This window comes from Excalfactoria chinensis, chromosome 5, assembly GCF_039878825.1.
Source record: "Excalfactoria chinensis isolate bCotChi1 chromosome 5, bCotChi1.hap2, whole genome shotgun sequence".
In the NCBI taxonomy this organism is placed as follows: Eukaryota; Metazoa; Chordata; class Aves; order Galliformes; family Phasianidae; genus Excalfactoria; species Excalfactoria chinensis.
The window spans coordinates 30,337,422-30,356,897 of NC_092829.1; the positions used below are offsets into that span (position 1 = coordinate 30,337,422).

General features: G+C 43.8%; 1 protein-coding gene across 1 annotated transcript in view; it reads left to right on the top strand.

Moving 5' to 3' along the window:
- SUSD6 (sushi domain containing 6) overlaps positions 1 to 19,476 on the top strand; it is a 73,767-nt gene that overhangs the window by 48,980 nt on the left and 5,311 nt on the right. Inside the window, exons 5-7 of the mRNA XM_072337189.1 lie at positions 14,076 to 14,273; positions 16,803 to 16,941; positions 18,115 to 18,536. Of these exons, the coding sequence (XP_072193290.1) occupies positions 14,076 to 14,273; positions 16,803 to 16,941; positions 18,115 to 18,536 (759 nt within the window). The remainder of the gene's footprint in view (positions 1 to 14,075; positions 14,274 to 16,802; positions 16,942 to 18,114; positions 18,537 to 19,476) is intronic.

Here is a 19,476-nt window from a genome sequence, read left to right on the forward strand (position 1 = left end):
AGTAAATTCCTGTCTGGAGAGACCTCTGTGAAAGAACTACTGAACTGTGAAATTCTGCATCTGGCTTGGCATTCTTCATAAGGAAAAAGACCCAAATATTACAGCAAATCGATCTGTAAATCTTTGTCACCAGAGTAATTAATTTCATTGACAAGAACCTTTAAGTCATCGCACAGGGCTCTGTAGACTTCTGGAACTTCTATATTCTCAAAGACAGACAGGAAAGCTTTGTGAAAAGTCAAGGCAAGGAGGCAAAAACTTCAGGTTACCTAGCAGTGGAATTTGTGTCTAGGCCTGTGCCCGTGTGCCTGTGCTTTAGTTCCAGCCACTAAGCTACGTTGCATCACTCTTCAATGTTTCAGCTTGTACTGTGAGGAGGCACTGTTGCTACAGCCATGGCATGTGTTGTGGGTGACTTTGTGGCACCAGGTAGGAACTGGAGTTCTGGTCTCCAAGCATCTTTGAGTATCTGTCACACCTTCTGCCTTCCAACGTCCCCAGGTAAAGATCAAAAGTGTTATGAGAGGGGTTGCTTCTCCCCTGTACCTCCCTTCTTTTTCTTTTTCTTTTTTTTTTTAACTTGGTATTTTTATTTCTACAAAACAAAGAAGGATCTTTCTGTATGACTGAGGAATATAGATCAGGAGCAAAGAGTATCTATAGCCTTGTATTTCTCATTCAAGATCAGCAAGGTGCACAGAGGCAGGTCTGAGGTGTAGCAGGGCTTGGAGGGGGGTGGGTACCCAGGCCCTTTTTATGAGTATTTTATTTTGAAAATAGTTATAGCATGGGGTTTTGCTTATGTGTTTTATAATCTCTTTTAGTCAAATGAAAGGAATGGTATTTCATCTCTTCTTGAATTTTTGTCATATCTGGAGCTACAAATAGGTCATATCTCAGTAGTCCCTACTCTAGCCTTATTATCTGCTTTTTCAGCTGGTTATTTTGACTGTCCTGTACTTCAGTTCCAACGGCTACAGTGAAAGTGTTAAAGAGCAAGTAGTATCTCAAAGGGTGACACACTTTTTCTGAACACTTGTTGCTAGCTATGGAAGGACCTTGGTTTCTTCAAAAGAACCATTTTTCCAAGCCCAATGTGTTTTGGTTAAGGTTTGTTTACCATGTGGGAGTTTAGAATGAGGAGCCAGAAGGACAGAAAGGAAGATTTTGTGTTTGCTACAAGGTATATTTTTGACAATTTCCTAATACATTTTGTTAGGCAATTTGCAAATTCATATCCTTGCAGTTGCTTGGAGCTGTTGGTAGGTACCTGGAAAATGGAACTGTAAAACAAACACTTTAAAGCTATTATGGCTGTATAATGAAACAATCTTCTCAAGAGGCAGAACTGGAAATCTGAATTCTTTTATATGCTATGTTCATAAGTGTTATACTGAGTTGCTGTTTACTTTTTGATATGCCAATTGATCCCAAGCAGAATCTGAGTGGGTGGAATGTGTGGGACTTAGCATGCTCTGTGAAAACTGATGGTGGCTTCTGTGACTTGTAGATCAAAGCACCAGCAGCATCCCTTCAGACCTTGGTGTCTTTAGCTGTTCAAACTTAGGTCATGTAACTCACCAATAGCTTCACTGAATTATCTTCTTCTTTCTGAATATTCTCCAGTTACTTGCATTGCTAGTGTATAGAGTAGCCCAGGTACTAAGTAGCTGCTGAGTTTCAGAGCAGGTTACACAAGGCCTGACACCACCTCTCCTGGTACCACCTTGTGAGTGCTTATGTTGCTCAACACTGTTAAAATATTGGGCAAGTTAGAAAGACGTGTCATAGATAGCTCTTGTCAAGAGAAGAAAATTCTTCTTTTATTTTGGAGCTTGGTTCTTCACCTTCGCTCTAAGAGCTTTCTGAATTATAATGTAGTCCATTTTGAGTTTCAGCTAAGCAGTGTAATGAAATAAAGATGAGAGTGGTTCAACTTGCAGTGTAGCTGGGAGGCTATAGGACACTCAACTATAAGAAAGTCAGGTTTGCCATGTATAGTACTTCAGTCACTCTGTAGTCTGAGGTGCCTCCAGCTTTGAATGGAATGACCTGGGGAGTGTCCCAGTGGGGCTATTTTTGCTTTCCTGCCAGACTGTGCAGAGAACTTGCTTGCAATATTAAGCTCCTGTAAAGCTTGTAGAAAATATGACCTAATATTTACAGCTAACCTAACCACATCTAGAGTGAAAATATGAAGTGTGCTTGAGAGGCTTTCCAGTGAGACAGGACTAATAACTCTTTACAGTTCTACCCAGCCAGTGGTAAATGATTTGAGTGCCTGTTCTGACAAGGCCCCTGGCAGAGATGAGTCATTCTTAAAGGATAAACAGATCTGCCCAGATATTAGATTCTGATTTGTTCAATGGTCCTGAACAGAGCCAAAAATCAGAAGAAAAATGGCTTGGCAGAAGGAAAAAGTATTCTACGGTGTTCTTTGATGTTAAAAAAAAAAAAAAAAAGCAGCAACAACAACGAAAAGAAAACCCGAGAAACAAAAAAACCCTAGAAGTGTCACAATTGCTCTCCTTACCCACCACACTGTAGCAAAACTAGACCTAATGCAGAGAACAACTTGAGTTGTAACTTCAGCCGCCTTAGGCTTTGGGCTTTCCTGTTAGGTTTCCACACAGATTAAAGTAGAACAACACATAGCACAAAGCAGTCTCCTGTGTGCATGCCATTACTAGATCTGCCTTGGCCAAACTTCCATATTAGTACTTTTTGGATAGGCTGAGTCAGAGGCAACAGCTGCTGCTGCTGAAAGGATGAAAAATGAATCTGCTGCAAAAGGCTGATTAGTGAACGAAGGAGGCCTACCAGGGCAGAGCTTTAAAGCAACTTGGCTAGCATAGGGATCTTCTCATGCAAGCTCAGGAAGACAGGGCTTCTTTCTAAACTCTAAAATTCTGGGTGTCCATGATCTCTCTGGTAAGGACTACCTTAGTCAGTGCCAAGACACAAAGTGAGCTATGGCGAAACTGGGGTTAGAAGGAAGGCCTGGGTAAGGAGAAGCCCAGTGTTGTGTATTGCGGGTTAGCAGCAACTTCTGACTTCTACCCTGTGGAGAAAGGAGAGCAGTGGAGTCCTACAGCTGCTAGTGTTACCAGCTGTGATGTATGTCATCTGGGGTGCCTCCTGAGGCTAAATTGCAGGTCTCTTGGTAGTAGAGGTGAGTTTTGCTCTGCTGTGTTGTTAAGGTATGTTCTCCTCAAAGAACTGCCCTCTAAGCATCAACAGTGGGATTTATCATCAGACTAGTCAGCACAAATCAGTTGTCTCTGTAGTCTCAGAATCTAGTGCTCAAAATCAGCACAAGCATGCCATGGTTATGTTCTTTTCTAGGTTATTGTCTCTCATTGATTCTGCTGAAGAGGTAGGCAGTTTTCGTGACACCAGAGCCCATAGTGTTTGTCAGGCGTTTATCCTAAGAAGACACCATTGGGTTATTACTATACCCAAGTGGAAAACTCACCTACAAACTGCCAAGGAAACAGCGGGATAAATGTGCAGATTACCTCTGAATTATGAGCAATTTTTAGATCTGTACATTTCTGGAAGGAAATGAGCAGGGACAAAGTGAGGAAGCAACGCTGTGGGAAGGTCTAAATTGGAGTTTGAAATTAGGCCCAGTAATTGAGGACAGTTGGATGTTACATGACTTCAAGTACCATGCTAATGCCTTTTCTACTAAATCTACTAAATAAGGTGCCATTACTGCCTGTTCCCATTTTGAAAGGATATCAAATTATTCTGTCCATTCTGTTATCTTTTTTTAAATAACGTTTTCCTTATTGCGATGTAAAACAAGGTTTAGAATTGATTGAGCTGCCAGTGAGAGGAAAGGAGACCCCTGGTGACTTAACTGTCCCTTCCCAGTGTGGTGAACACTTTTGTGCTCCTCACATTTCTTAGTGAGAACTCCAGTCTAAAGCCTACGTAGCTTTCTTAGGGGCTCCCCTCAATCAAATTTTTGGAAGAGGAAAGAAAATAAAACCTGCCTGGGTGTTTCTCATGCAGTTGTGAGGGTTGGGGTTTCAAGAGTAAAATCCTGGATTCTGCTGATGGTATAAGCATGTTAGAACACTTCCTTAATTTCCTTCTCCTAACATGTGGCTGTAATTATAGGGTGGCTGGAAGAAGGCATGGGGAGGCCAGAAGCAGCCTTGGAAGACTTGAAAAAAAGAAATGTTATGTCACTTGGAAATCTCCATTCTGCCACTGGGAGAGCGGATTTCTTTGTTAGACTGCTCAGAGCCACTGTGCTCTGTTGTTGCCAACTGGTTCTTCTTTTAGCTCTGGATTTCATCCTATTTTATCTGGCCTAGCGTGCATTTAAGTTTGTATCTGTGTTTTGGAGGGAGAAAGGAATTCGAAAGACACAAAATAGTTCTTTATCTGCTTGATTTGTACTGAGGGATTTGTCTAAATGAAGCAGAGCTGTCTAAGGGGCAAACAGAAAACTGCATTTTGTATCAAGACAGTCTGTAGCAGCCTCGAAGCACCAGTGGAAGCTTCATATAGCCTAAACATTTTGACTCTAGTAGAATGTAAACAGAATTTGCATTTAAGAACAAGATTTGATGCCAATGGTGCTCTTTTTAGGAGAGAGAGAAGCCACTGGAAAAATATAATCATATTTATAATGGAAAGGAAGACAAGACCCATAATTAATGTGGCATTAGCAGGCTTCCTCCATGGTTGACTAATCACAGCTGAGTGTTAATAAGCATAGAGTTTTTTTAAATACTGTTGTAACATGTTAATTAAGATAATTTGGCTCCATGTGTCCCTTGAGTTACCAGATGGTGACTGCATTGGTGGAAGGCTGCAATTAGTCTTTTCTTTCTTCCTCTTTTCTCCCCCTGCCCTGAAGAAAAGGGGGGGTACAACAGGGAAGGAGGAAGAGGGGGGTGAAAAAACCTAAAAGGCAACTTTGGCATACATGGGATGGCTGTGTGAACGCCTGTATAAATGCGCAGCTATATGATTATGTATACAAATCTCTTTGCTTCGTTTCTTTCTCATTTACCCACATTACGAGATTAAGAAAAATAAGCCTCCTCTTCAGAGTGTGTCCTTACAAGGGAGACTGTACTGTCCCAGTAAAGGCTCCTGCCCTGCTCAGTTTGATATGCTGTCACTGACTTCAGAGTAAGCAGCATGTGGGGCCGGTAAAGACAGAGAGCTGATTTTTCAGTGGACTTTGGCCTCTGCTCAATACACTGAGCCCAAAGGAGAGTTATGATTTGCAGTATGTTTTTAGGAAGGCTTAAAATATTTTAGGGACAGGGTCGACTAGAAATGTGTGTGCTCACAATAGAGGCTTTTTAGTGACTTCTGCTTCCTGTAAGTAGCGTATAAAGAGATTCTTTAGACTCAGCTGTTGTGGCTGGGCTCTGACAGCAGCTGCTGTCTCAGGTTTGCCCCTCTGGGAAATGACCCATCTGCTCGTGTGCTAGAGATAGCCAGTGTGCTAGAAAGGAGAGGGTTCAAAATCTTTTGCCTTGGTTCCAAGCCCCGTCTCTGTCAGGAAAAAATTAGAGATCAGTGGAAATCTTGGTCATCTGATTGTCTGTCTTTTATGGTGCAGATGTTTAGCCTCCAGTTAGAAATGCCACTGTTTCAGTTTGGGTCCCTTTCCAGGTGTTGTATCTGTAGCTTCTGTGTGTATAGTTAAAACATGCAGGCTAGCACACTTGAGCAATGAGGAAGAAATCTCTTGAGCTACATGGAAGGTCAGCAGAGCATGTTTAATTCCTGGAAGACCTGTCCATTCCTTACGGCAGAGGCTTTCTAATAACACACAAACGTCTACTGCAGTTAAAGTTAATCTTACTTGGGCTTAAACGCTGGATGTTGGAAGAGGGTTGCATCTCAAATACAAGTCCCTGAATGCAACCGCCTAGCAGATCATTGCTGTGCTTCTCAGAGCCAGCCTGCCAGGAGAAATTCCAGTCCAAAGCATGAGGTTCTTTGTGTTCAGTACAGACCTGCTGTTACCTGCAGTGAGATTTATCCATGAAATTCTTGATGAGCCATTCCCTAGCCTAACGTTGGTATTAATCCGAATGCTTGGACTAAGGAGAACAGTGCAGGAGCAGCTTGCGTGTTAGGGGAAACTGCTGTGCTGCTGAAAGCTTTTCAGTGCATCCAGGAAAATGAGACTGGTTGGAAACCTGAAGGTATTTAGCACTCAGGAATGGAGCTGCGCTCTGACCAGCTGGAGTGTGTGGGTGGAGGTGACTGGTTTTTGCATTTACTACCTCATGCCTTTCCTAAACATATCCCCTTGTCATTGCTTTCTCAGCAAGAAGGAAGATTCAGCAGTGTGATCAAAGCCTATTTAGGTGATTCTCTGCAAACCAGCTGCCTGAGACATGGTTTTGCTTTGGCATAAGATGGTGTTTATTGATGTAGCAAGCTGGATGTGAACTGATTCAGGCTTGCTTCTTGCTAAAATTAAACTGCTGCTTTAAGAAGAGGTTTCTGCAAGTTTTCTTTTCTGCTGAGTATAAGTTAGTTTGTGTGCACAACAGGAGAGAGAAAAACAAGGATGTTGTCTGTCTGGGTTTCACACAGAAAGCAAAGTTGGCCGGTCCTTCATGCCATCACTCCCATCATCATCTTTTTTGCAGAAGAGTCCTGGAACCAAACACAAACCCAGATGTACATGTGTGTGAAGGGCCTGGTTTATAAGGAAAAGTCTTGACCCAAAGAGAGGAACTCAATAAAAGTTTTATTCTGCAGTTGGTGTCATGCTGCAGTAGCGTTGGTTGTGCCTCTCTGCCCCAGAGAGTGACACAGCAGGAGCTCTTGTTAGAGAAGTCTTGTAGTTGGCCAGTGTGCTCTCTGAATCAAATGGGTATATGGTAGTTTTCCTACGCAAGGCAGCAAGCCCAGATTCTGTGGGTCATGGATGAAGTCATCCTGAGAAAGCAAGCTAACATGGACAATAGATTTCTATCTGCTACTAGGGAAGGGTTTAAAAAACTCAAGTGATTGCTGCTGAAAATGATGTGCTGGTTGTATGCGTTCCTTTAGATTTGTGTTTTTCTGTTGTGGTTTTTTTTTCCTCTCAAGTATGTAGTTCTTTTTAAGTTCATCGCACTGGTAGGTAGGGGTCTGCCCTACCGTAGTGATCTGGGAAGGTATGAAACAATCACTTATCCGGGTGGGGGGAAATGCTTAAATGTTAAAAACCAAACAGGTTTTGATTTGCATGAGAACTTGCAGTTTGTTCTGTTAGGTATCAGCTGAGGCACTCCAGTCTGTCTGCAGGCTCTGGGAGGCTGGTCTGTTGCCTTTGTTGTTGCTCAAGAAGCTGCTAAGTGAGCTTGGCAACTCTGGCTGGTTACCCCACTGCTGTGGCTAAGGACAGCAGTGACGCTATTATCTGGTTGGGCTGCATTCATGCTTCTCTGAATACCAGTGACAGAGGCTGGGAGTACGTCCAATAAATAAAGAAATCCAGGAACAGGCAAAGGGTGGGTGAAATTGTTTCCTTATTGGCTTACCAAACAACCAGGAGATTAGTGCAGAGGTCAGGTAGTGCCCTGCTGGTGATAATTGAAACTCTGAAAAGAGAGAAAACAATGTCTCTTCTGCAGATAGCAAATACAGAGCTCTTGCTAGCAAATTCATTCAGTGGCTTCCTAAGGCGAAACTAATGTTTGGTGCCACTCCTGAGTAGGATTCATGGACAGCACTCTGAATTGCCAGCCCCTCCACAAGCTAAAACCAGCACTACTGCTGGTCTCCGACTTGCACTGCCAGCTCTCCATCTGGCTGCCTGCATCAGGCTGTCACATTTGTATCATAAAAAACCCAAAACATTCTGTAAAAAAGAAGGCTTATGGGGGAACTTAAATAATACCTGTGAGGGGGAAAAAAAGGAAAGCTATTGCTGCAGGCCAATTCAGGGCACTACTGGAGAGAAGGAGTGAACCTGACTATTATTTTCAGTGTGGTGTGAATTGAACTTGAACCTCAGGTGCTGAAAAAGGGCAGTGTCTGCATAATGCTTTAGCTGGTGTTTCTGACCACCCGTCTAACTGGCAGGACCCAGGCTGAGAGGAGTAGAGGAGGAGGATTACTCTCAAGAGTTCCCTAGAGACTGGGGCTTTTGAAGATCCTTGCCAGAAGTTAGTAATAGCTTTTGCAGTTCCTTCTGTCTTACTGAAATGATGCAGACTCACAAATTATCCAACTTGAAAATCAGAGGCCTCTACAGCAGGGGCAAGTAATTGGATGATATCCCTATCTTGTATTTATTTTGGATGCCTTTCTAGAAGTGCTGTTTCTATAGCTAGTGGAAAGTCCTGCCTGAGAGGATAAAGATGGCTGTGTTTCAGAGAATCAGAGGCTCGTGGGGAAGCACTCCTTGCCTCTGCAGTATTTTCTGTAGCAAATAAGGTAAATAGGCAGAGGCAGGGACTGAGGCCAGGAGGGGAAACTCATCTGTGTGACAGGACACATAAACAGAGACAAAAAGGGAAGGCAATCTTCCTTAAGCTGCTCAATGAAAATCCAACTGTAGGGAAGCCAATATAGCACAATAAAGTTAGCATCAGGCTTCTGAGAGAACGAATAGCACCGTGAAGCAAATCATACGGCCTCTAGTACAGGAACAGTTTTTAACTGGGTGCTTCTGTGTTCTCTTTCACAAAGCTGTTTGCTCACCAGGTTGGACACTTATGCACTGGTATGAAACAATCATGACAGGTTTAGCCAGACTGTCCAGGGGAGTATACATCTTGTTAGACCAGGAGAGTGGTTTTTGTTTGTAGGATGTTTTTCCTCTGAGTCTTGATAACATCAGTTAATTGGGGTAAATCTTGAAGATGAGGAAAAAGAAGAACAAAGAAGAACAGCTTAGCATCTTCTGCTTCTCATCTACCTATGGAAGGCCAGGAGATGCTAACAGGTCTGAACTGGGCACTTATTAAAGTAGCCAACTGAGGAGTTGTCTTCTATGCTGGCGGTGGGGTTTCATTTTGCCTGGTTTCAAGGAGATGAGAGGGGGGTGTTGTGGAACTGCAGCATATGAATCTGAAGGCTGGGTAGCAATCCTAGCCACCTCTCTTTAAAAAAAGGACTATCTTCCTGCTGGATTGCAGAAGTCACATAATTTCCCTCCAAAATGCTTCTCAGTGGACTGGTAAGCTTCCTAGGATGCTGCCATGAAGATTGTCAGGCATGCTGGAACACACATGTAGTCTGTGAGGAGCTGACGTGAGGCCCAGTCCTGCTTCCTCCTAAAGTTATTGGAATGTGGACTGGCTGTAATATGAGCAGCAACTTTTATTAGTCAAAACCGTACCTGTCCTACCTTTAGTGATTTTTTGTGCCTTGCTGTGGGGAAGTATAATAAATTCTACTATGTTCAGTGCACAACATCCCTTTGTTGAGCAATGTTTTCCCAATCTGTCCACCCACGTAAGGTGAGCAATGCAGTGGTTTGTTATTGCTTAGTTACAAACCTAGTTATGAGCTCCAGCAGATGATGATGAGTATTTGCCTTCCTGTAAGAATGTATTACATTGAAGAGGGTTTGGTTTTCTTCATCTCTGTGGGGTCGGACTACTCAGCAAAGTAGGTGAGTGGGTGAAATACAGTTTGAGAGTTTGGTGCAGAAAGAGATGTAAGACCCCTGCTGGGATCTGAGAGATGATACTTACAGCAAGAAACAAAAAGAGTGCAAAGAACCACGGCTGAGGTGAGATGCCTTTGTCAGCGCTGGTGCAGTATGCTGTGTCTGCGCTAAGCATGTCAGTGCTGTGGAGCTTTCATACGTATGTGGTAACGTTCTGGTCACACTTAAATATATTTTAATTTTATATTGTATGTGCAAACGGGCTGTATTGTGCTTATTTCTTGACACAACAGTCTGATCCTGCATGGGCTTGGGAAATCTGCTCATCTCTGGATTCTGCTCACAGAGTTCAGGGCTCAGCTGTGCCTCTTCTGTGTTTTGAATACGTTACCCCTTCACTCTGTCATCCCACAAAGTTGTTTTCTTTGGTATTGTCTGTGTTTGGTTCTGTGTACCATTTGCACTGTTAGAAGCACTTTGTAGTGCAGTCTCTGATCAGAGTTCAGGGCTATTGCTCGGCTTCAGCACAGCCAAGCTGTGGAAGATCCATTTCATTCTTTGGTGATTAGGTTAATCAATTTGGCCTCCTGATGTCTATTTTTATTTTTTGGTCTTCCAAATGAAGCCGTATTCCCACCCATCACAGCTGCCTGCAGGTCTGGTCTAAGAGGAACCAAGTGGGTATTGTTGAAGCCATGAGTGTGGAAGACTGTGAAGGTACCAGCGTAATGACACTGCTTGTTGCTACAACAGAAAAAGCAGTTCCTTGCAGCACGACAAAGCGCTGCTTGTTGCCAAGTTTCTAACTGTTATGTAAAGAACATATATGTGGTTAATGCTCCCTTTGAGGAGGATGGTGTTTTCTGATACGACGCAGACACAAAAATGGTGCTTGTCATTAATGGGAAGCTGGAAGGAGATTCATACTGGCATAGTATTTTTTTTCATTTATGTATTAAAATCTTGTCCCGCATTTTGGTGGGCAACCTAATATTTAGAAATGGCATCTGCAGAAACTTCAGTACATAACTTTATTTCTGTCCATCAATCTGGAAATGCCGATTGCTTTATTTCTGAACAGAGTTCAGTGATGCTGAAAATGGTTTGTCTTTTCATCAGAGAACCAGCTCTCAGGAGAGGTCAAACGTCAGTATCTCTTAGAGACTGGGCCTGAGGGAGTAGAGCTCTCCCTTCTCTGTGCAAGACTGCGATGTTCAAACCTAATGTCCCCTTGCATCCTTGGGTCATGACAAATGATGGTGTTGGGAACAAATGCAAGCCTGGGATGTCAGTAACCCCCTAGGAAGTTGATAACTTCTTAACTTGCCTCTATTTTTCCTCAGCGCCTGGCACTTGTGTTTGCTTCAAGTTGTCTCACAAACTCTGGGGTACTTCCAAGAACCTCCTGTTTCAGGGAGAGAGATGATGATGCTCCTCTGTGTTTCTTTGTATTTCAAATACATGCTAATAGCACTGAGAATCTAGGCCAGCATTGTTGGGAAGGGAGTGTGTGGCTACAGTATCTGTTCTTAAGTGTCCCACAACTTAAGAGGTATTTTGTAACCTTTTGGAAGCTTCAATGTATCCACTGTGTGCCACCTGCTTTTGAAAACTTGGAAAGAATGTATCTGCATGTGCCGGTGTTGCGGTGTCCTTTGAAATCTGCCCAGCTGGGGTTGAAATACTGAAAAATCTTCCGTTGGTTGGTGTGGCTCAGAAAGCGTCGGATGGTGTGTGCCAAAGTAATGATAGCTCGAGGCTGAGCAGCAGCATACAAACCTCACTAAAGGTTAAAAGCATGCAGTCTGGCTGGGAGTGGGAGCTGGCACAATTGGGGCAGGTTCTTTGCTCCCAAACCTTGCATTGCCCCTTCACAGCATGGCCACACTTCGGACTGCTGATAGATGGCTTTTCCCTTCTGCCTACATCTTCCATCTGTGTGTGTGGCCTGTTCTGCCAGAGTGGAGGTGCCTTTTAAAAAGTGTTTGTGGTGTTCTTGGGTGTCAGATGACCTCAGGGAGATATTCTGCAGCTTTCATGGGCGAGGACAGCTCTAGGTCAAGGCACTGAATACATAATGAGCAGCTGCCCCTCTCCTTTGCGTGGGGAGCAAACCAGTCTGCAGTGGCATAACTGCAGATCTGGTCCTAAAGCACTTGCACAAGGAGGCCAAATTAGGGCCCCGTGGGATTGCTAATGCTATGGTATTTGTAGGCCTTTGAGAGCTCTGCTGCTGTGTATGTGAGCGCCTTTTTGGTTGCTAGCTGATTTTTGCAGATAATTCAGCACGCGTGGGTGACAGAGAGAGCTCAGTTGTCTGCAGCTGGAGAGCAGAGACCATGTGAATGCTGCTGAGAAACAGCAAGCTTCCTTTACTGGTTCAGGTTGAGCTGGTCGCTCCTCAGCCCTCTGAACAGCAGCTCTATGGCTCTACCAACTTAAGGTTTGATTGAGGGGCTTCAACAGAATGTATTGTTCTGTGTGACCCTCTACATCTCCCAAAGGGACAAGCTTTCTGCAGAAAGCCATGCTAGCCTTGTCTTCATATCTCATCTGCTGACTAATGAAGGCCTTAAAACAGAGGGACCAGCCTGCTGGGCTCGTCCGGAAATGGGAAACTTGTGTGCATGTGTGGGAAAATTCCTGCTGAAGCGAGGCAGTGTGGCAAGGAGCTCAGATGGCTCCTAAGCGATTCCAGATGCCTTCTGTGGCATCAAAGATGTGGGGAAGCTGTCCCTGCTGCTGTGGCAACAGAGGTTTTTCCCACAGCTCTTTGTCATTGTTTGGAGAGGTACTTTGCTGTATGATTGAGAACATTCTTAGTGCTCAGACAGGTCCTTGCAATTTAGGAGGAAGCACCTCTGTCCTGCAGAAGTGCTTAGATGTGAAATGTGTGGTGAGTGTCACTCAGCTGCATTGGACAGGCATTCAGTGAAAGCATCTTTTAACTTTGTAAGATTAAGCATTAAAGCCTTGATTACAACACTGGAAATGGTCACAGTAAAAAAAATAAACTTAGAAGCTGCAACAGTCAGTGCTCAGGAGGGATGGGACGGTGGCTTCTCTGAAGCTTATTTAAGAATAAATCTCCTCAAGAACAAAGTCTTACTGAAAGGCTGCTTCTTAGACCCCTGTTAACCTTTTCTCTCAAGAAGTAAATTGAATTGCAGTTATAAAGCTGGCAGAACTCATACCAGAGGGCTTTTGGTTTCACTCAACACTTCATCTCAGGGTTTTCTGGCATTTACAAGGCATTGCCTATGATGCGTTCACACATGTGATTAGGTTCAAGGGTCACCTGCACTGCAGCATTGCAGCAGATTTTTTTCTGTAGTGAAACATATCTCCAAAGTTTTCTCAGTCTTAGGCCCTGCACAAAACCCAGTTAATTGAAGCTTGCCCAGTTGATTTCTCACAAGCTCCAGGGATTAGGGGCAAGCCTGGATAACCGCACTGTGGTAGAATAGAGTTGGTGGGTCACTTGGGTCTCCATGTCCCAAAATATATCTGGAGGAATGTTTCACATATTTTCTTTTGTGAAGCTTGAGTAGCGGATCTGGTTTTACAGACTCCTCCTTTATAGTCAGGTGAGTGTGTGGCATGAAGGCATATTGAGGCTGTTCTGCAATCACCATGAGCTGTCAAAGGAGATGAAATTCTAAGAAGCCCATCCTCCTGTTTTTAGTGCGGTTTCCTCATTTGCAGTCTGTTTTTATTTGAATAGCCATTGAAAACTCTACAAGAAACTTTCTCACACTTAGTATATCTGTATCCATTAGGATAGGGGAGATGGAAGGAGAAATGCAAAGTGCTTTCAGCACTGCAGACTTTATGTAGATAAATGAGTGGTTTACGTTAAAAATATCTTTGTAACTAATTGCTTTTTTAAAATAGGCTAGAAAATGTGGCTCTACTGCAGGACGGTATGTAGCATGCCTGTATAAAGCTGATAAATTCAGCAATTTTAACTTTTGGGTCAGATCTGTACCTTGATGCTGTACGTGCAGTACAACCAGGTCTTTGCATTCCTCATTCATTTCAGAAGAAGGTCTTGTCCTTCTTCCATACGAGGCTTGGAAGGCTAATCGGAGAGCCTGGCTGTTTGCTTCATCCCCCAGTCACTCGTGAAACTGCTGTGGGGAAAGGGTAACATCAAGGATTTTCTGGGCCTCTTTTATGCAGAATTCCTGTTGTAACAAACTTAAATGTCACTGTGTGAAAATATCATCCATTCAATTGCCTGCCGACTAGATTGTATGGCTGGGATAATAAGCTGTACTTAGCAGTCACAAAAGACATATCAGAGGTGGAACTAAGCAGTATCTTTTGCTGTTGTGTGACAATCTTTCTTCTTGTTTTTAGTAGTTTCTTTTCAGCTCAGCGAGCGTTCTTAGGTGGAAGTTAATCTGTGTGCAGTATCTGTTATGCAGCAGACATCCTCCTCTGAGATAACTATTGTGATGCTCTCTCTCTTTTCCAGATTGTCCCCAGCCACCACAACCCGAGAATGGAGGCTACAAATGCCACCCTAGTCCTTGCAACGACCCTCTGACTTCAGGCAGCGTCATAGAGTATCTGTGTGTTGAAGGCTACATGTTGAAAGGAGACTATAAATACCTGACCTGTAAGAATGGAGAGTGGAACCCTGCCATGGAAGTTAGCTGCAGACTCAGCCCAGGTGAGTGCTCATTTTGTTCAGCGGGACATTCAGAATTACACTGGTCTTTACACAGGCTTTTCAGATTCACTTTAGGCAGTGTTGTGCTGAAGCAACCCATGCTGCTGTGGTTACTGCTCCAGCAGTTTTCTAAATGCTGCTCACAATCATAGCTCTTTATCAGAAATGCCTCTTATATAGCTGCCCATCAGATGCTAACTGTGGAGTCCTTCCTGCAAAGAGAAAGCCTGTGGGAAGTAGTGTAAAGCCAGGTAACTTGTTACTTAGTTGGAATTTTACTTTGGCAGCTCTCATCCCAGGAACAGGTGAGACCTTGAAACTGAAGCATTTTCACTGCTCTCCATTTTTTGCTCGTGGTGGGTTTGACAGTGCACCTCCCTCAGTGGGGTACATTTCTGTCCACATGTGTATGCATGTCAGTACACAGAGCTGATCTCCTTTGCAAAATAACTAACTGTTGGCCTCCTGTGGCAGAGATCTTCGTGGGGCTACTTTACTTGCAGGAAGAGACACTGCTGACAAATGGTGTCTGCTCTTCTCCAAGTGGACCTAGGCAGTTTTTGTTTTATGGGTCTATCCCAGATGAATGGGATTTCCTTCATGAAAGCATAAAAATAGAAAGGTTTGCAGGAAAATTGTAATTGTACAGCTCCTATCTGCCAACTGCTTTTCTGGATTTAAAGCATGGGTACTGGATAAAGAGAAAATCCTTCTGCTCTTCAAGTTTGGCCTGCCGTTAGAATTTTACTGCTCAGTCACCCAGAGTCAGCAAGATGTATGCAGTCTGAGGCTATATCTAGTAATCCATAAAGCAGAATGTGTTAGCTTAATCAGAAATAGACACAAAAGCATGTACAGGCCCTTCTGGAGCTAGCTGCATATCTGAAAACTCTGGAACATCCTGTCCTGTCCCAAACACACTATCAGTATCTGTCATGGCCACTCTAGCAGCTCCTTCCTGTGACGTATAAGTAAGTGGGACTGGGAGTTCACCTGGCAGCTACTGGATCCTGAAGAGGCTTTTCAAATTCAGCACAGGCTTCCTTTCTACAGCGATCCCTTTTCCCCTTGCTGCACCCAGGCGGCAGAAGAAGGCTTTGCAAGTGGAACTCTCTGAATGGTGTTCCTACACGATGGTGCTTGCTTTACTTCAGGGCTAAAGGAATTGTGTTGCCTGCCTTCTTCTCTGTCTGTATTTGTAGTTCCCAGAACAATCTTGAAAATGGAAATACTTACTAAGTCCTATTTACCAGAAGGAAAAGTGTATTAGATGGAGTTTTTACTTGGGTGCAGTTCAGGCTACTTTTGAACTTGTTTCCCGAGAATTTTCAGAACAATTGAACCAATAAGTTTAATCCTAAAAGAAGATAAAATGCTAACAGACTTTCCAAATCACTTATTTCGGGTATGCCATTCAAGCTATACCAAAAGATACCCAGGCTATAGCTTAAGAACAGTGGTCCTCCAGCTTTTTTCTTCTGCTTGTGATCTTCATCCTCTTTATTTCTGTATGATAACTATTTTGCAGTTTGTCAACTGTTCCCCAAGGAACGTGGTAAGTGTAGCAAAAAGAAATGGTAGAATTGCATAGACGGGGATTTCCTGAAACGGACAGTAGTGTTTGCTGATGGGGTGCTGAGGTGTGTAAAGATCTACCAAAGACATAAATTAAGGACGGAGACAAAACATGTACAGGCAATTATGTGCTCTAGGGAGGTGAAAGAACTAGCGTGACATTCTAGGCATGACGTGCAGGGCTCAGCTATGCCAGCTCCAGGCCCTTCTCTGCCAGCTCCTAATGTATTTGTGCCTTGCAATGGACCTTTAAAAGTCAAAATGTTTCTTGTACAGTCACGCAGCACAGATGAGGAAAGGGCAAAGGGGGATAATGTGGACAGAGTATGTGTATCTAATGCTGAAAACTCAGCATTTTATAACAACAGCTCCCTTCCTTCTCTATTTCCTGCGGTATGTGTTTGTGTGAGAAAGAAACTGAATACTTTTGTATCTTAAATAACAGCAGGCCAGGTGACTTCCACTCCCTTCCTTTGGGAAGCTGTTCAATTAGTTGAGAAAAATCCATTATTTGGAACTTTTTCTATTGTTTGGCCTTAGAATATCCTGCTTTTAGTGCTAGACAATTACTGACCTTGGTGGTGACATCAGGACATTTTTTTTAGCTCTTGCTCAACCAGATGTAAATATAACATGACCCTTACCACCCCTCCCTCTCTGTCTGTGTATGACCAGCTTGCATCCTTTTTCTCTGTGTGCCATATGTTTTGCCAAAGTACGTATATGTGCATGTTTTGTTTCATGTTTCCTTTACAGTTGATGGAGAAGGATCAGTTTAAGCTTTGAAGTGTCCTCTGTAGGAGGTAACTGCTCTGCCTTGAGTGTACCAGAAACTTGTGCTCTTCACCTTTGCACCCAAGTACAACTCTTGAGAGAAGGCAATGTGAATGTTACTTGTTCCCTACAGCAGTAATTTAAAGAGTGAATCATTTTGCATTCCTTTTGATTTTGCAGAAAAGGACTCCCCACCAACAATTGGAGTACCCACGCTATCCATAGTAGCCTCTACCGCAAGCTCTGTTGCCCTGATTCTTCTCTTAGTTGTGCTGTTTGTCTTGTTGCAGCCAAAGCTGAAGTCGTTTCATCACAGCAGGTAAGTGTAGCTGGGGTTTGGGCAGGCTTCGAGGTATCCTGTTTTTTTGCAGTAGAAACTTGACAAGGTGCTTGGTTTTGGCCTTCATTTTACTTCCCTGCTTCTCTACTTTTCCCCTGTGAGTCACGGGCAATTCCCACGAGAGGCTATTTTCAGTCAGAAACTTCAGGTAGGCTAGAACCTATGTTTGGATTTTAAAGGGCAGGTTGGTGAGAAGGACTGGCAACAGTACAGTCTAATGCTCAGGAAAGAAAAGGCAGTGTTCCTGTGTCGTATCTAAGCTATTGTTCTAGTAGACTCTAGAGCTACGTGGCTGAATTCTTTTTGCCTGTTGCTGTGAGCTGCCTGTGTAGGCAGAGGGCTGTCTGGTTTTTGCAGACTGCCTGGCCTCACTGCCTCCTCCTGATAATGTACATGTGCAGATATGCCATGGTTTCTTGCACTGGGAGGAGAGCCCTCCTGGCCTAGGTCTGTGGATGAGAAAAGGGACCCATCTGTAACACTGCTGCCAGCTGATGTCAAAAGCATCGCTGTGTAGTCCTTTTTCACAACAAATGAATAATACTTCATAAATAAGAGCAGAGGTGTGGCTGTCCAGTGCTGGGGGAGCTTCAGAGGCCAGGAACAGGAGTTTGTCCTTTTCTGCAGAAGTCTAAACTGGTATGGCAAATACAGATTCAGTCTCAGGACTCTGACCCATTGATCTGGGTTTATCCACACTGTGACAATTGAAGAGCTGTCTGACCCACCTGTGCTAGCCAGTTATCTTACCAGCAGCATAGGTAGCAGAACATAGAGTGCTTGGTGTTTCACAGCAGAGCACTGTAACAGGTTGATATCAACAGTGGTCAGAGTTTTCTTTACCTGCAGACTTTGACAGCAGAGGCCCTGGGTCACGATCTTTGTCAGACATAGCTACTGAGGCAGATGAGATGGGAGACAGTATAACCATCGTCACTTTGAATTACAGCCCCAGTCATGTGTATGGCAGTTCACACTAGAGCTGCAAAGCCATACTTGCTTAACTTCAGTAATCTACCATTCATGTTTGTAGTGAGCATTATAATTTTGCTGTGGTGATGGTGGGAGGCTGCTGGGGTTCTTGGTAACAAAAATATCTATAACATTTAAGTGCTCAACTTTTCCTCCTTTGTTTTTTTTTTGTTTTTTGAGGCGAGACCAAGGTGTGTCTGGGGATCAGGTCTCTATCATGGTGGATGGTGTCCAAGTGGCCTTGCCATCCTATGAAGAAGCAGTGTACGGCAGCACAGGGAACTGCATTCCACCCTCGGACTCCCGGGTGCAAATTGTGCTGTCAGAGGGAGCTGGGCAAAATGGAGCCAGAGAGATGCAGCAGCAGGACCAAGGGGTTCGCAGTAGGCTTGATAGAGAAGATGAAGCCCCCGGACACTCTGGACTGTGTGAAGCCAGTGGCTCTCAGCGCTCTGAAACTGTTCTTGTTCATCAGGCTGCTACCTCTTCCTGGGTAGCTGGCATGGCTAGCAGTAGACCTGTACAAAAAGAAGTCCAGGATTCAGAAAGCAGTGACATACAGAGCCTTTTATCACTCACTTCCTCTGAGGAATACACAGATGGTACGTGACTTGGGCAAGCAGTGCTGTATGAGACTCTTTTAAGAGTACACTGGGGTTCTGCTTCTCAGTCTTGGTTCAGCAAGGGATTTGTGCAGAAATGCCAACCTCAAGCATCATTATGCAAAGGCAGTAAAACAGATGCATTTGTGCAAAACAAGTTGGTGGAAGTGGGAGGGTATGCCTGAAATACAAAGCCCTTGTAATGTTTAAGCTGCTTCATTTTTAGATGATTTTAGTAAGCTGCTTACTGTCACAGTACATGTGGTGCTACAGCCCAGGCATGTGAGAAAACACATGAAAACACAAGGGATGTGTTTGAACTTACTGTCCAGAGCAAGTCTCTTTAATGGTTAGTGGCTCTTGTGTTCTTAACTTCACTGTTCTGCCCTGAAGCAGTTACTTTACAGTGGCAGAGCTAATGTGAAGCTGCTGTCTAAGATTGCTTTTGCAGAGATTTCTGTGTTTTTAGACAAAAATAAGATGTAACTGGCTTGTAGGTAGCTCAAGAGTAGAACTCTGCAATGAAAACAATTAAAGGAGATTTCCACTGAAGGGTGGAAGTGGCAACATGTCCGGAGATGGGCATTAAACCTCCAGTATATAAACAGTGGAAAGCTACAAGTGGTGCTTACCCAAAAGAGTCCACAGCGTACTTATTACAGTGTGTTACCTCTGCACTGTGTCGTGTTCTGTCACAGCCTGGAAACGCATATTGCTTCTGTTGTTACCTGTACAAGTAACAGGCTGCCCTATGCAGCAGACGACCATAAAGCTTATGCTTATGGTTCAAAGACAAGGAAGCTGCAGCTACTGGAGGAGTCAGATAAGGGCAGGTGTTATCTGTGTATCCTCAGCCACCCCAGAGATAGCACGAAACTACTCGTCTCGGACACTTTGAGAAACTAAGAGTTTGGTGAGGTCATGGGGGGAAAAAAAAAGA